Source organism: Mesoplodon bidens (genome assembly GCF_964165515.1).
Source record: "Mesoplodon bidens genome assembly, chromosome: 14".
Lineage (NCBI taxonomy): Eukaryota > Metazoa > Chordata > Mammalia > Artiodactyla > Ziphiidae > Mesoplodon > Mesoplodon bidens.
Window position 1 is genome coordinate 77,892,968 of NC_138170.1, and position 17,885 is coordinate 77,910,852.

Sequence of the window (17,885 nt, forward strand, 5' to 3'; positions counted from 1 at the left end):
AATTTGCATTCTTCATAGAAACTTATATTAATGGTTTAATATAAAGCCTTCTTTGCTTATATGAACCTGTACATAGATGGATTGACTTTTTTTAGGTAAAAAAACAAGATCATCTTATGTATTTTGTTCTTCAGCTTGCTCCTGCACTTACTGTATTGATGATGTCTTTCCCAGTCAGTGTGCACAGGTGTAATCCAGTCCTTTAAATGAAGCCACAGCATTCCATTGTGAGAATGTGAACCACATTTTATTTATCTATTCCCCTCTTAGTCGAAATTTAGATTGTGTACGGTGGCTTGTTTTATTCTTTCTCTTCCCGTCTTTGTCCCTTTCCCCCTCTAACAACACTGGAAAGGACATCCTGTTTGTCCATGGGTGTAGTATACAAAATGTAGCTGCTGCCATATTTCCTTCCTGAAAGTTATACTTATTATACAACCATGTAAAAGGTATGATTATAAAGCTATTTCTTTTCTCCATTGTCAGCACCATATGTTACCTATTGCTAAAATATTCATCAGGTTAGGCAGAGGGAAAAAAGCATCTCATTTCCAATTTGCATATGTTTAGTTATATGGTAGGGCATATGTTAAGTTCCTATTTTTTTGTGTGTGTGTGAATTGTTAGATCATATCCTTTTGACTATATTCCTCTTGGATTATTTGACTTTTCCTTATTGACTATTTTCTTACTTGACTATTTCCTTATTATTTCTATATAGTATGAATGTTACCCTTTGTCATGTATGTTGCAAATATTTTTCCCAATCCATTTATCTTTTAAATCTGTTATGGTGTCTTTTTTTTCCATGGAGCATTTTTTTTTCTGGTAACTGCATTTTTCATTTTTTTTTCCTTTATAACTTCCAAGTTTTGTATGCTTTCACTTTTCTTATTCTAGGATTGTAAAAATTTTCTCATATCTTCTAACACTTTAATTTCAAACATTTAAATATTTAGCTCCTCTGCATGGCTTTTAGCTCCACTGGTTTGCTCTTGCTTACTGGTTCTTTTGTTTTTGTTTTTTTTTTTTTTTTTTTGCTGTACGCGGGCCTCTCATTGTTGTGGCCTCTCCCGTTGCGGAGCACAGGCTCCGGACACGCAGGCTCAGGGGCCATGGCTCAGGGGCCCAGCCGCTCTGCGGCATGTGGGATCTTCCCGGACCGGGGCACGAACCTGTGTCCCCTGCATCGGCAGGCGAACTCTCAACCACTGCGCCACCAGGGAAGCCCGCTCACTGGTTCTTGATGTAAAAGTCAAAGAACGTTTGGGAGAGAGTGTTCATTGAACCCTTGGTGATTGTCCCATGGTCACACCCAGCTGTTTTATGGCAGCACTGAGAATAAAACCCGGTGTTCCTTATTTGTAATTTTTTCCCTCTTCCATTTCTAATTTGGGTACATGAGCACTGGATTGAAGTGTGCTCCTTTAGCACTTGAGTGCTGTTGTGTCCCAGCTGAGTACGAAATGCTGGTGATAAAGTTATGAACAATACGGACACAGCACCTGACATTTTGGAATTTATAGTTTAATGCATAAGGCAGACAATAAAAAGTAGACAAATATATACTGATTTGGGATAAGAGCTGTGAAAGACGTGAACTCATTGGAATGGAGAAGATCAACGGGGCCTCGAGGCTGCTTAGACAGGGTGGTCGGAGCACACTGCCTAAGCAAGCAAGGTTTAAATTGAGACGTGAAAGATGGAAGAGCCAGGGACAGGTTCGGGGAAGAGTATTCCAGGCAGAGCAGACGGCACTGGCAGGAGCTCTGAGGTGGAAGCCAGCTCGGCAGTGGGGCAGGTTGAAGGGGCCGCAGCCAGTGCAGGGTGAGCGTGGCTGTAAATGGTTTCACCAGCAACGTGGCAGTTGTCACGCTGCTGGTCAACTTCATCATCAGCCCGTGTGAATACTTTTCAGAAAACTCCGTTGACACTGGCTTTGTACAAATCTGTGCTGTTTGTTCCTCTCCAAAACCATACAGGGTGCTGGAAAAATCTGATGATAATGTCTTTACTTTCATATTGTTATGTGAAATTTTCTCTTGTAATGAAAACATATCTTTATCTGGGTCAAAACACATGCTGAGTTTTCTGGAGCTGCTGGTTATAACTGGAAGTAACAGTAAAAACAAAGTCCCTTCAGGGGGAACTTACTTCGGACAGATACGAAAGGTAGTACATAAATCTATTTATCCTCCTATCAGAATGAAGAGGAAGGATGTTATCGCAGGTAAAACAGAGACAATGGAAACATGTTGCTGTGTTTCTTTAGAACATGAATATTTTTCAGGGCATTAAATTGTCCTCTTGCTGGTGTTTGTGTAGCATCTGTGTATTTGTGGGTCTTGAAGTATTCTGTTGTTTATCATTTGTGCTTTAGTTTACTTCCAAGTTTCATTGTTTTTTAAAGCTGAGGACAGAGAACTGATCTTTTTCTTCATTTTATTCCCCTTAAAAAAATTGCTTTTCCAAAGTGCATGCAGTATTTCGTTAGGCTTTAATAAAATTCCCTAGACCCTCCTGTGTTCAGGGGCCTCTCTTGGCTTTTTTTGGCATGCTTTTTACCTTTGAAAAATAGTCAAAATGAAGCAACTCATTGACATCTGGTATACTTTTCCCATATACAGAACATATTTTACATATATTGCAGAGATGAGGGGGGTTTCAATTCTACAGTACCTCTGTTAGGTGGAGAGAAGACTTCAGTTATATAACTGACGTTTAATTGTTAGTCCCTGAGGAACGGTAAACCCTTAGCATTACCTTACCCCGTGACTATAGATTTTTCTGAGAGGCTGGGGCTTTGCTCATTAGTGTGAAACGTTAATCACTTTCTGTTCCAGGTCCTGGGATGGCAGTGTTGAGTGAGACATTGTCTCAGAGACTTGTGGGGGAGGTAATCATGTACACAGCATCGTCTGAGGTGCTAAGTACTATGAGAGAGTTTTATACAGCATATTTGGGGGCACATGGAGGAGGGCAGTCAGTTTTGAAGAGCGTCAGAGAAGGAAGAGGTCACAGTTTTTAGCACAGCTGGTTTAACAAACAGGTACCCTTGGGGTAGCACGGAGATGAACAGTCTAGGTAGAAGCAGCAATGTGCATGGCAGACACAGACTGGAGTATGCCTGGTTTATTTGCCAGGTGGCTGTGTGGGCTATTAGGCGTATGATGGAGGAAGGGCGGGGAGGTGAGTTGGAAAGCTCTGATGGGACCATTGGTGAAGGGCCTTTCATGCCTGGGGAGGAGTTTGGACTTGCTTTTTTTGCAAATGGATAAACATCAGGGATTTTAAAGCAGGGGAAAGATGTGATCTCTTCATCTTTCCCTTTTACAAAGATAAGTTTGGGTGCTATTGAGGGAGGATTAGAGGGGAAGAGCCTGAAGGTGGGAAGACCCGTTAGGAGGCTGTCATGAGAGTCTAAGCCAGAGATGATGAAGCCTGAATTGCGACATTAGCAGAGGAATAGAGAGAAGGCAATACATTTCAGAAACATTTCTGGGTCAGTAATCCTCAGGCTAAATCCAGGCTCTGACTGAGGGGCCGTGTGTTGTAATGCAGTGCGCACTGCACGGGAAGGCAGCATGCTTACGTTCTGGGTTTCTTCTGATCGTGACTCCTGGTGTCACCTTGAGGCTCCTAATCATTTGGAATTTTTGCTGGTAAAGGGAAGGCACGGGTCCTACCTGGCTCTTCAGTTCTGGGATTCTAATAAGGGGAAACAGGAGCAAAGGAAACATCAGAAACCTCAGACAAACAAACCTATAACAGTTTAGAGTTGCACAGCCCCTTTCTCTTTTGCAGCTGGTAGCCTTTCTATTGTTGTACTGAAAATTTCAGAACAGAAGAAAATACCGGTGTTGGATTATTAAGGTGTTGATTCTCAAAAATCTTATGATTTTGTAATTCATTGAGAACAGTTCCTGATTCAGTTGCCTAATATACATATGTATTCTTTTCTCTTTCGAATTCTGTGTCAGTATAATCCCACTTTGTTTTTCTTTACCATCTATATTTGAAATACATATTTAAAAGATCTCCATTGAAATTTTGAGTTTTTTTTTTTTTGGAGGAACTTAACTCACTGGATTGGAATAGTTTTCTGCTTAATCTTTATGCTTTTGATCTCTCGTAATTTCATAAGTATTTTGAGGTATATCATTCCTGAGCCTTTTCCAGATGAGGGCTTGCTCAGCATTCAGCAGACCACCGATGTCAGTAGGCTTTGCTTCTGAAGTAAGTGGGGCAAGGCTTGTCACGGTTTACATTTCCCACTCTTACTTGAAGTGGCTTTCTGGGAGCTGTTCTTTTCTACTGAACAGGAGTTTTAGAGACCCTTAGGAAATGATGTCATACTTGAATACTCTCTTTAGCTGCAGGAACTATAAGTATTAATTATCTTGATTATGTTAAAAGCACTTCTTTTCTTTTCATTCTAGTTCCAAAAGACCCAAAACCCCAGTGGAGACGTGTGGCATGGAGTTACGATTGCACCCTGCTGGCCTATGCCGAAAGCACGGGAACTGTGAGAGTATTTGATCTCATGGGAAGTGAACTTTTTGTTATAATTCCGGTATGTACATACCTTAAACTGAAAACATATATATATATATATATATATATATATTTTTTTTTTTTTTGCGGTACGCGGGCCTCTCACTATTGTGGCCTCTCCCGTTGCGGAGCACAGGCTCCGGATGCACAGGCTCAGTGGCCATGGCTCACGGGCCCAGCCACTCCATGGCATGTGGGATCTTCCCGGCCCGGGGCACGAACCCGCATCCCCTGCATCGGCAGGGGGACTCTCAACCACTGCGCCACCAGGGAAGCCCGAAAACATATTTTTTTTGACTACCTTTCATGTATAGGTACTTGAATGAATGAATGTGATGAGAGAGGAACTATAAATGTAAATCAGAATGATAAGCTGTAAACTTAAGATGCTTAGATCTAGTTAGAGATCTGTACGTTAAATATTTATCCTTTGCATTTTGTAATGCACTATCTAGACATAATCTACCATTATTATAAGATGGTAGTAAGTAAATACTAAGTAGAGGTGCAGAAAGCTGTTGTAAAGTTCCAGTGAAGGAAAGAAGTCAGTGGGCCTTTGCAACAGAACCAGCCTGGGAGGAGTTAGAATTTGTTACCCTAAAGGGATAGAAACTGAAATGGAGAGTGGAGAAAAAAATGAATGGTGGTAATAACTTATATTTGTATAGTGCTTTGTACTTTATTAATGACTTTGATATACATTCCTGTTTAATATTCACAACACCCTTTGAGTAGATTGGGTACTTATTATCCTCATTTTACAGTTTAGAGAGCATAAATTGTGAGGAAGTAAAATGACTTTTCCTGTGGTAATCCAGTTAATTAGTGTCTCTTTTAGGAATTCTGTGCTCTTTACTTTGTATCCTCCTTCCTCAAGTGAACAAAATAAAGGGGCAGGTAGAACAGTGGTTCTAACTCTGGCTGCGTCTTAGAATCACCTGCAAAGCTTTATAAAGAAAAGAAAAAGAAAAACTAAACAAATTGCTGGATTGCCCAGGCTCCCCCCACAGAGAGTCAGACTTAATTGATCTGAGTGAGCCCTGGACTTTAATAATGTTGCCAGTCTTTCAGCTGATTCTAATGAGAAGCTAGGTGTGAGAACTAAGGATATAGAGTGATTTTTGTTCAGAAATGAGTGGAAAAACTTGAAAAAGTACATTGGGCTCCTGGTATAGAAGTTCTGGGGAACCAAACTAAGTAGGCTGAGTTACTATTTTCTAGACTAGCCGTGTCTAACAGAAATGTAATGTGAGCTATATATGTGATCACGTGTGTAATTTAAAATTTTTTAGTAACATTAAGTTCAGCAGGTGAAATTTATTTGATACATTTTACTTATTACAACATATCTAAAATGATTACATGTTGAAATGACAGTCTAAAAATGATTAATGAAATATTTCACGTTCTTTCTTTGGTACTAAGTCCTTGAAATTTGGTGTGTATTTTTATATCTATAGCATATCTCAATTTGGACTAGCCATGTATCAAGTGTTCAGCAGCTACATGTGGCTGCCCTGTTTTATTGAGCGGCTCTAGACAATGAGGAGCCATTCAGGGTAGGAAACTTCATTATGTGCTTCACTATGTGAGCTAAGGTGCACATGCCCTCCAGATCCTCAGCAAATACAGCCTGGTATTTAATTGATAGAAGAAGGCTGGCATTGAGTGAGTGCTTTAAGTGTCCTTCCCTTTAAATTTCTGATTAGGCAAATAGAAGTAACTGGAGGCATTTTTCTTTCTTTCTTTCTTTCTCTTTTTTTTTTAGCATTGGTTACTACTGGCAGTGGAAATTAACATTTGAGAGCTTATGTCTGAATTCTGTATCGTAGAATTCTTTGAGGCGGAATGATAGCATTAGGTTTTTTTTTTTCTTCTTTTTTTGCAATGGAAGCATAGTCTGAACAGAAATTCACCTACTAGGTGAACATCTCACCCAAAGAGGCTGCTGTGGTTCCAGCCTGTGGTTGGGGGAGGGCTCGTCTAGAGTTGGGTGTCTAGTTCTAGGCACTTTGGCTTACATGATTCTTCACATAACAATCAATTCTGGGCTATCTTACTTAAAGGATACCTGGCAAGGCTAGTGTCTTGAATATCCTTCAGTTATACATATGTTAACTTCTATCTAGTATCTTTTTAGTAACTTAATTTCCTGCTCTTTCACAGGCATCTAGTTTAGCAGGTGATCTGAGCTATGCCATTGCTGGGTTGATATTTTTAGAGTATAAAGCAAGTGCACAGTGGTCTGCAGAACTCTTGGTCATCAATTACCGAGGAGAACTTAGAAGCTACCTTGTAAGGTAAAAATGCACTTTATTTGGGATGCCCTATTTGAAGTAATGTTTATTTCTCTGCTCTAGTGTCAGATTTTGGTGCTTTTTTTTTCTTTTTAGCATTTTATTATGAAAAATTGCAAATATAAAAGGAAGGTTGAAAGACTTTTATAGTGAACTCTCATACACCTCCACTTAAATTCTATTTAGCATTTTACTATACTTACTGTGTCGTATTTTGACCCATCTTTCTATCTGGCCATTAATCAGTTCTTTTTTTTAATATATTTCAGAGTCAGTACATATATACTTTAGCATGCATATCATTAATTAAAGTTCATTAATTCAAGTTCAATATTTGCTTATAGTTTTCTTTCATTTGAAATAAAATTTGCATACAGTGAAATGCACTTCAGTGTACCAGCCAGTGAGTTATGACGAATGCATACACTTGTGCAAGTCAAACCCCTGTCAAGATACAAAATATTACCATCATGCTATTAAGTTCCCTCATGCCTCTTCCCAGTAAATCTTTGTCCACACCCACCCTCAGAGCAACTGCTATTTATAATTTTTTTCCATCACAGATTAGTTTTGCCTGTTCTAGTGATTTACATTAACGGACTCATAGAGTATGTACTCCTTTGTCTAAGTCTTCTTTCATTCAGCTTATCTTGAGATTCATCCTTATTTTTACATGTATCTGTAATTTATTCTTTTTATGGCTGATTAGTATTTCATTGTATGAATATCTCATTTGTCTTAGTTTGGGTTGCTGTAACAGAACACCATAAACTGGGTGGCTTATCAACAACAGAAATTTATTTCTGATGGTTCTGGAAGCCGGAAGTCTGAGATCAGGGTGCCAGCATGGTCAGGTTCTGGTGAGAGCCCTCTTCTGGGTTACAGACTGCCGACTTCTCCTTGAATCCTCACATGGTGGAAAGAGAGCTAGTTAGCTCTCCAGCCTCTTCTTATAAGGACACTAATCACATTCATGAGGGTTCCTTTCTTTTGCCCTACCTAATAGATCCCAAAGACTCCTCCTCCAAGTACCATCACATTGGCATTACGGTCTTGTATGAATTTTGGGGTATACAGACATTCAATCTATGGGCGTCACAAACCTTCAGTCCATAACACTCATGATTTGTTTATCCATTCTTCTATTGATGGACCTCTGAGTTTCTGGTTTCATGAATAAGGCTGGTATGACTAATCTTGTACAAGTCTTTTTTTAAAAAATATTTATTTATTTATTTGGCTATGCTGGGTCTTAGTTGCAACACATGGGATCTTCTTTGAGGCATGCAGGATCTAGTTCCCTGACCAGGGATCGAACCCCGGGCCCCCTGCACTGGGAGCACAGAGTCTTAACCGCTGGACCACCAGGGAAGTCCCTGTACAAGTCTTTATGGATATATGCTTTCATTTCTGTTGGGTCAATATCTTTGAGTGGAATTGCTGAGTCATAGGGTGGATAGTTTGGTTTTATAAGAAATTGCCAGAGCTTTTTCAAAGTGGTTATATCATTCATATTCCTACTAATAATTTATCAGAGTTCTGGTAGTTTTATATCCTCAGCAGTATTTGGTGGTGTCTATCTTTTTAATTTTAAATATTTTAATGGGTATTTAGTGGTATCTCACTGTGGTTTAATGGTATTTATTTCTTATTTACCTTCTTGAATGTAGTGTTGGAACAAATCAGAGCTATCAAGAGAGTCACTGTTTCAGCTTCAGTAGTCATTATCCTCATGGAATCAACACAGCTATTTACCATCCTGGGCACAGGTAAGCAACTGTTTGCTCTCATATTTGGTGGAGTATTAGGTGGATGTAGAAGTCTTGGCACAGTTTCAGAGAGAAGAAGTTGTCCGTTCTGATTTTTATTTTGGTTTCTTTATTTCCTCCCCTTGTGTATAGTTATCCTAACGTCCGTAATATTGTTGCAGTCATCTTCTTTTTTTTTTTTAATTTATTATTTTTGGCTGTGTTGGGCCTTCGTTGCTGCACGCGGGCTTTCTCTAGTTGCGGCGAGCGGGGGCTACTCTTTGTTGTGGTGCGCAGGCTTCTCATTGTGGTGGCTTCTCTTGTTGTGGAACACGGGCTCTAAGCATGCGGGCTTCAGTAGTTGCAGCACGCGGGCTCAGTAGTTGCGGCACATGGGCTCAGTAGTTGTGGCTCGCAGGCTCTAGAGCACAGGCTCAGTAGTTGTGGCGCCCGGGCTTAGTTGCTGCACGGCATGTGGGATCTTCCCGGACCAGGGCTCGAACCCGTGTCCCCTGCATTGGCAGGCAGATTCTTAACCACTGCGCCACCAGGGAAGTCCCTCAGCATTTTAAATATGATTCCTTTACACTCATGGGATAAAGGAGGTATTCCAAATAAATAACTAGTACTTAGTGGGGGGATCAAAAATGTTTTTCGTGTGAATGAGCTCTCAGGAGGCGTGATGATGACTCCACTGGCACAAAATGGAAGGAAAAGAGTCTTGGGCATAGAATGGGACGGGGTGCAGTAGAGTACGCATAGGGGGCCACGATCTCTTCTTCATACATCACCCCTGTCTAGGGAAATGTCCATCGGTCCCACAAATGTTTAAATTATATCTTGTGGAGGAGATAGTGTTGAGAGTGCCCTATTTAAAGGTTCACCCAAGGGCATAGGTAAATTTTGTTCTCCTCTTATAAGGTGTAAGATCCATCTAGACCTGTGAGATGCTTTTGGAAGCTAATCAGTGGGCCTTTATAGCCATTACATTGCCATAAAATTGCCCATCTTTCTCTCTGGTTCCTAAGGTCATATATATTCTGTGAGAATCAGGGCAGTGATGTGTAAATGATACACTCTGTTGACAGCTGGAGGAGCAGTTGGGTATAAATTACATGAGGAAGTTTTTCATAAGCCCTATAGCTAGATAAGATTAATAATTTCATGAAGGATTGCTTCTCGAAAAGGAATGAGTACTGCAGTCCCGATCCTTGTCAATTATCTTCCACTGCAGTGAGAGAGTGTGTTCAGCCTTTGATAACGTAGGGGCTGTTGACATTTGAGAGATTCGTGCACAGCCTTGTAGCTGGAAGTATGAATGTCAGTAATTGAGTGTATTAACTTCTATTAAGGAGCTTTTCATGTTGCCTTTAGAATTCTCATTCCTCCACTGTGAGAAAATTCTTCTTTCCCTGAGTTCAGGTTGGGTTTTTTGAAGAGAAATGAAGAGGTGCTCTTGTCTGCACAGAAAGCTGCATTGTCTTGGCGGACGTGAAAGTCCTTAGGTGTGAATTAAGGGACTTTGCTGAGCTTCACAGACTGATTTTTCTTTTTTTTTTTTCCTACAGGCATTTGTTTCTGGGGAGGCAGGGAAGTGGAGAGTCTTGGCCATATCCTGTGATCTGCTTTTATCCAGGATATGTTACAGATAGGTAGACAAATGTGACTCAGAAATATCTTGGTCCTTAGCAGCCTCCACCTGGCTGTCTTTTAAGAAGACAGTCTTCTTTATTAGTTTGACTTTTCTTTGCCAACCACGGAGAAAAATTAAATTATTTGGCAATCAGCTTTAATCCATGAGTCAGTCCTCTCTTTGGAGATTCTTTGATAGGAGGGGCTAGTTCTCATTATGTTACAGTTACATTTAAATGGGCCTTTGTAGACCTTAATAAAGTTTTTAATCTCTTCAGCTGGTAAATCAACCAACCTCCCTCCCTCCCTCTTGCTCTCTCTCCATTCACCCCCCCCACAGAGTGTTTTGGTTGTAGTTTAACCTGATAATTTTATATGTCAGTGAATTTCATTAATCTTAAGCAAGATATTTTGTACTTGGGTTATATGTTTTCCCCCCCTGATTTTAAGGACTACTCCATAATCCCTCTGCAAAATTTATGGAAGTGCAATTTTAAGAAGTAACTTGGGCCAGATTGAATTTCTTCTTATACTTGGAGTGATGCTAGCTGTTGTGGATCTCTCTTAGGAGTAGAGAGCTGAAAGAAGACTATTGAGTTATCTTAGGTTATTTTATAGGAATTAAGGAATGATGCTTAATTTTGTTTTTTTAAAATTTTTATTGGAGTATAGTTGCTTTACAATGTGTTAGTTTCTACTGTACAGCAAAGTGAATCAGCTATACGTATACAAATATCCCCTCTTTTTTTGGATTTCCTTCCCATTTAGGTCACCACAGGGCACTGAGTAGAGTTCCCTGTGCTATCCAGTAGGTTCTCATTAGTTATCTGTCTTATACATAGTATCAATAGTGTATATATGTCAATCTCAATCTCCCAATTCATCCCACCCCCGCCTTCCCCCTTGGTATCCAGACATTTGTTCTCTGTGTCTGTGTCTCTGTTTCTGCTTTGTAAATAAGATGGTCTATACCAATTTTTTTGCAGATTCCACATATGTGCTATTAATTTTGTTTTATAAACAATTAGAAAATTAAAGAATATATATTTGTGATATGATAGAATGTGTACTGGATTACGAGACAGGAAATCTGTGCTACTTATTAGCTCTGTAACCTCACGTCGTCATTCTTTTTGGACCACATTTTGCTGCACTGCATTGGGCACAGCCAGTAGATGGTGATTTTAGCAAGCTGCTCAAGTACCAAGGACATCTAGTATAGACTACTAGGTAGCATTTAACAGAGCAAAATTGTGGCAGGGAGTTTGGTAGCAGGCATTATGGAAGTTCATTGTCGGGGACAGCTGGCAGGCAACAGTTAGCAGGATTCAGTGGGGGGAGGTAGGGTTCAAAGACAAGACTTAGTTTCCTGAGAGAACAAGTTTGAGAAAGACTTCAAAAATTAAACTATTGGTATTGAAACAGAAGGTGAGAATTTGGTTTCAGAACCTGGACTGTTCTGAAATCAGGATTCAAAGTAGACATGGAATGGATCAGACAGAGGGATGCTGAACATATTATATTGTGCTTTTGCAGTGAAGTTGCCTAAATCCATCGTAATGATGGGGAGGGAATTAAGTTTTTAGATGATGATCATTGTCATCAGCTGTGGAGTGAAGGATGGCAACAGGGGCAGAGACATTCAAGAAATCCAAGATGAACAGAACTTTTAATATTGAACTAGTAAGATTTTTGTAGCAAAGAATATTTAAGATCAAATTAGAATGAATTAAAATTGGGAACATTTCTATGATCCCAGGAGAAGAACGGCTTCTAGCTGTGAAGGTAGTAGGTAACAGTTTTTGAGCCCTTACTTTGCCAGGCATGGTCTTAAGTACTTTTAATTTGGGGGCATGTAATTTTTTTCTTCTTTCTTTCTTTCTTTCCTTCTTTCCTTTTTCCTTTCTTTCCTTTTCTTTTCCCCCTTCCTTGCTGGTTGTATGCCACAAGCCCATTGGTCATTGGACAGGGAACATACAAGAGTTTCTTGCTCTATTATTTCAAATTCGTTTCCTTGGCTTTAAGGAGTTTTAAGCCACTAGATGGCAGATTTTTGTCAACAATTACTAGACTGAAGACCCTTCTGAATAAACTAGTTATAACTCTTCTTGTCATCAATTTGTAGGGTCACCTTTAGCTCTCCCAGGGCATCCAGATCACGTCCGGTGTGATGCGTGGGGCACACATTCCGTCCCTCCCTTTCTTTCCTCGGATGGGCCTGGCCACCCTCTTCTCACTGCCTCTTGCTCTGCCCTGGCCTCTGCCTTTACTCCTGCTCATGTAATTCACTCCTTGTGTTTTTTGGCTCCATCGCTTACAGTTTATTTTTCTTGTCTGATACCTGCATTCCTGCTTTGAATTTGAGACTCTTAGAATGTCAGAGCTGGCAACGAGTGTCATCCATCATGTAGCTCAGCCCGTTCATTTCTCAGGTGGGAGAACTGAAGCCTGGAGAGGTTAAGCCAAGGACGACGGGGGGCTCTGGGTCGGATTTATCTTGGTGCCCCTGCAGTTCTGGGCATGTAGTGCACGGATAGATGTTTCCTGAATGAAACAGCTGTGGTAAACGCTTTGAAGGATACAGACACGGTCTCTGTGCCCGAATGGCTTAACGTTTAGTGATGGACGCATGATTTAAGTAACTCTTACCGTTTTGAAGGTAGCAGGTGATAATGTGCTCGGGAAGCGAGCAGGGTAAACCATTCTGTACTGTTAAGGACCCTTCGAACTTTCTACCCTGCTACCCATGCTCGCCTTTCACAGGCTGGGCGCACTCACTGCGTTTCTCACCATCCTCCCAGCACACCGTTTACAGACTCGTCTCCGTGCTCCTGTACGTCGTGTTCTCTTGGCGGAGCTGGCTCTTTACCTGATCCCTTTATATGTTTGGGAAGTTGTTGAAAGGAGAACCCTTGCTCTGGTGTTACCCTGTGAAGCCTTCCTTGACTTCTTCCTCCACACACTTAATTGGTCCTTAAGGCTCTTTTTTTTTTTTTTTTTTTTTGAGGTATGTGGGCCTCGCGCTGTTGTGGCCTCTCCCGTTGCGGAGCACAGGCTCTGGACGCGCAGGCCCAACGGCCATGGCTCACGGGCCCAGCCGCTCCGCGGCATGTGGGATCTTCCCGGACCGGGGCATGAACCCGTGTCCCCTGCATCGGCAGGCGGGCTCTCAACCACTGCGCCACCAGGGAAGCCCCTTAAGGCTCTTTTTGTGCCGAACTCAAGGGTCCCTGCAGCAGTGGTCTGGGTTGGCTTGTCCTTCCCCTGGAGTGGACAGTGCTCGTTGTCGTTCTTGTGTATGAATATGTGTCCACAGCCATCTGAGAAAGGAGGGTGCCCCCGGGCCTCACCCCATGATTGGTACTAACGCACTGGGAGAGCTAAACACGACTCTACAAATTGATTCTGAGAACTAGAAGTGGTTTATTAAGCAAGCTCTTTATTTGTCTTGCACATTCCTATTGCTTAGCACGTGGTTTGCATTTATAAATTTTGATGGGATGAAGGAAACTAATATTACAGTTACTCTGTTGCAAAGGTATTTGAACCTGATACACCTGATTCCTAGACCCATGATTTTCGTATTGTCCACAAAATTTTGAGGTTGAAGATTATTGGGAAAGTTCTTTCTCCTACTCTCGTGTTTTTGTTAACGAGTAGTTTAAACTCCTACACATCGAGGGCTTTAGTCTTCAGAATTTAATATGTACTATAGAAATTCCATATTGCTTTACGTCTTTATAGAATAATTTAAAAATAATCACTTGCTTCAAAATGTGATTCCTGAAGTAAGTACATAAGAGCCAAATACTGTATATTTAAGGAGGTTTTGCTCACCACTGCATGTAAATATTTCTGGGTGGAGGAGCTTACTGCAACAGAAAATAACATTGATGATATAAGTTATTTTCTGCAGTATTGTCTGCGGTTTTAAGTTTTGCAAAAATCTAGTTATCCTTTCAGTAGTAAATCACAGATTGCTTAAGATGTAACTATAAACATATAAACAGCTTCAAAATGTCACAGAGCAAATGATATGCTAATTTCATTTTCAGTATTTGACTAGACTTGTGGGTTGATGCTAAGCGTTACAGCCAGTTTACTGATTTTTTTTCTCTTGGACTTCATTAACTGGGAGAAATTTATGTACATCATTTGGGATACTGTATCTTGATTTTCCTCTTTTTAAGTTAGAAGCAGAGAGAATAGTACAGGGAATGATTTAATGAACACCTAAGTACCTACTACCCAGCATTAACGAATATTGAGATTATATTTTTTACTTAAGGTGTGTGTGTATGTATGTGTATAGTTATACCCAGATATATAAATAAAAGAGAGACAATGGTACAGACAAAATTTCCTACTTCCATTCCTCTGTCTCACTTTCCCTTTCTAGAGGCAGCCTGCTCTCATGGTTTTAGTGTGCGACCTTCCAGTATGTATTTTTATATTTGTTCTTTTTACACTGTATGTTTCCCTGAACAGTTTAATGAATTTATTTATCCCTTTTAAACATTTAAAAGATTTCTAATTTTTCTGCATTATAAATAGTGCTACATGAGGTATTCTTTTACCAAGAGATAAACATACCTGTGTAAGAATTTCTCTAGAGTTGTCTTAGAACTCAATTTGGGGTATTTTTTGGGAAGGGGTGCATTTTTTAGATATTGTCATATCATTCTCCAAAATGATTACTACAGTCTTACCAATAGTTTTATGAGAGTTACTGTGTCTCTAAGCATAGAGGGTGGCTGGCATAAATCTTTGTTGCTTTGATCTGCATTACTGGCTTTGTGTTTCTCTTCTTGTGACTTGCTTATTCTTTGTCCGTTTTTCTTTTGGGCTGGTTGTGGGAGATCTTTATGGATTCTGTCTGCTAAAACATATACTCTGTTAGTTTTATGTTTTATAAGTAACTTTTCCTGGTGTGTGCCTTGTCTTTGCACTTTATGGAGAGAAATTTTAGATTTTAATATGGTCAAATTTGAAGGAGAACATCCTAATGACACTAGGGTAGGAAAGTTTTTGACAGGTCAGGATGCACAAAGCACAAGCCATCAAGGGAAAGGTAATCAGTGTGAATGGAGTTGGCTCTTTTTAGAACTCTGCTCTCCCATGTGAATTTTATATTGTCTAGTTCCATTACATCAGCTTGTTCAGTTCCATAAGAAGTTCTGTTGGGATTTTATTTGAAATTTCTTTCAATTTATAGAGTAAGAAGAATTGGCATCTTTAAGGTACTGAGAGTTTGTCAAAGAACATGGTGTATAACTCTGTGTCCTTCAGGAACATTTTGAAATTTTCTCCCTGATGTTTTCCTTTACGAGATTCTCGCCTTAGCGTTGTCTGCCGCCCTCTTTTTTTTTTTTTTGCGGTACGCGGGCCTCTCACCGCTGTGGCCTCTCCCGTTGCGGAGCACAGGCTCCGGACGCGCAGGCTCAGCGGCCATGGCTCACAGGCCCAGCCGCTCCGCGGCATGTGGGATCTTCCTGGACCGGGGCCCGAACCCGCGTCCCCTGCACTGGCAGGCGGACTCTCAACCACTGTGCCACCAGGGAAGCCCACTGCTGCCCTCTTTATCACTGTGACTCCCCACTCCTGTTACCAGGACCCTGTTCTCCCTGACTCATCTTCTCATATCTTACTGCTGAAACCTAGCAAGGATGAGGACGGGCAGGGGGAAGAGGGGGGTCTGTAACATGTTTCTCTCTGTGCTACTTCAGGAGGAAGTTGGAGCTTTAAATTCACTCACTCACTCAGGAGACATTTATTGCATATATGGTGCTGGGCCTCGGACTTCTCTCATTTCCATTGACTGTTTTCAGTTTAGTTACATGGTGTTACTTCACTTTGGCTAGAGTTGCCCAGGAAGCCTGTTCTAACACTGTGATCATGATGAAGAAGGTTTACTAGGCCAGGCATCACTGCCAACCTGCTTTTGTTTTCCTAAATCACTTGTAGCTGAGCCCTGGTCAGCACTGAGTCCTGTGAATCAATAAAGTAATGGACCAAATTAACATCTTGAAGTGGGATTGATACCCCTTGGCACGTATAACTGAAGATAACCCTTCAGTAGATGTGGACTGGGTTATCTCCATATATGGCTATTATCTTCGCACCACTTAATTCTAGGCTCTCAGCTGTTCTTTCTTTTTATGTGCCCTTAATGAGCGAGTGAGCTTTCTGAATGCAGGGAGCAGACCTTGTTCATCTCTGTATACTCAGTGCCCTGCACATTGCCTGGCACAGAATAGCTGCTGGTTACCCGTTTTGTGAATATGTTGATGAACGCATCTCAGTACCCCCTCCGTTTAAACACAAGTAAGCACACACATGTCTGTCTGCGCGGGTGAACACATGCACGGTCTTGGAGCTGGAGCATCAGTGTCCCAGAGCTGCCATAGCATCTGGTGGGAACAATCCACGATTAGCTCCATCATTCTGCCTTCCTTCCACCTACTCTTCAGTCTGGCATGAATGGAGGAAAGGCTGTTTGGAAGCAGTTATTGAATCTCTTTTATTTTTATTTATCTTTTAATACATCTTTATTGGAGGATAATTGCTTCACAATACTGTGTTAGTTTCTGTTGTACAACAAAGTGAATCAGCCATATGCATACGTATAACCCCATATCCCTCCCTCTTGAGTCTCTCTCCCACCCTCCCTATCCCATCCCTCTAGGTGGACACAAGGCACTGAGCTGATCTCCCTGTGCTATGCGGCTGCTTCCCACTATCTATCTATTTTACATTTGGTAGTGTATATATGTCCATGCTACTCTCACTTTGCCCCAGCTTCCCCCTCCCCACCCCGTGTCCTCAAGTCCATTCTCTATGTCTGTGTCTTTATTCCTGACCTGCCACTAGGTTCATCAAGTACCAGTTTGTTTGTTTGTTTGTTTTTTATATTCCATATATATGTGTTAGTATACGGTATTTGTTTTTCTCTTTCTGACTTCACTCTGTATGACAGACTCTAGGTCCATCCACCTCACTACAAATAACTCAATTTCGTTTCTTTCTATGGCTGAGTAATATTCCATTGTATATAGGTGCCACATCTTCTTTATCCATTCATGTGTTGATGGACATTTAGGTTGCTTCCATGTCCTGGCTATTGTAAATACTGCTGCAGTGAACATTGTGGCACATGTCTCTTTGAATTATGGTTTTCTTAGGGTGTATGCCCAGTAGTGGGATTGCTGGGTCTCAAAAAACTAAAAATAGAATCTCTTTTATTTTTTATTTTTATTTTTTTTGCGGTACGCGAGCCCCTCACTGTTGTGGCCTCTCCCGTTGCAGGGCACAGGCTCCGGACGCGCAGGCTCAGTGGCCATGGCTCATGGGCCCAGCCGCTCCGCGGCATGTGGGATCTTCCCGGACTGGGGCACGAACCCGTGTCCCCTGCATCGGCAGGTGGACTCTCAACCACTGCGCCACCAAGGAAGCCCGAATCTCTTTTATTTTTAATCAAGCTTATCTTGTTGTAACCAATTTGATCTATTCACGGCCATGTTTATCAGAATTCATAGGGAGGAAGTGTCTTCTAGTATCAAGACCACGAGATAAGAAGAAATCTGAAATCTCAGTTAGCTCTCCTTCCACAGTCAGGCAACGTAAAGTTTTATACGTATATTTTAAAATCTGAAAA

General features: G+C 41.0%; 1 protein-coding gene and 1 long non-coding RNA gene across 3 annotated transcripts in view; one reads left to right on the top strand and one right to left on the bottom strand.

Annotated features, from left to right (window-relative positions):
- The window catches only part of LOC308627717, a 1,107,544-nt gene that overhangs the window by 1,038,395 nt on the left and 51,264 nt on the right, over positions 1-17,885 (bottom strand). The gene's annotated exons all lie outside the window — the stretch shown is intronic.
- NBAS (NBAS subunit of NRZ tethering complex) overlaps positions 1-17,885 on the top strand; it is a 342,685-nt gene that overhangs the window by 20,201 nt on the left and 304,599 nt on the right. For both annotated transcript variants that reach the window (XM_081254071.1, XM_081254070.1), the window contains exons 7-9: positions 4,440-4,573; positions 6,721-6,854; positions 8,522-8,620. In XM_081254071.1, coding sequence (XP_081110197.1) covers positions 4,440-4,573; positions 6,721-6,854; positions 8,522-8,620 — 367 coding nt within the window. The remainder of the gene's footprint in view (positions 1-4,439; positions 4,574-6,720; positions 6,855-8,521; positions 8,621-17,885) is intronic.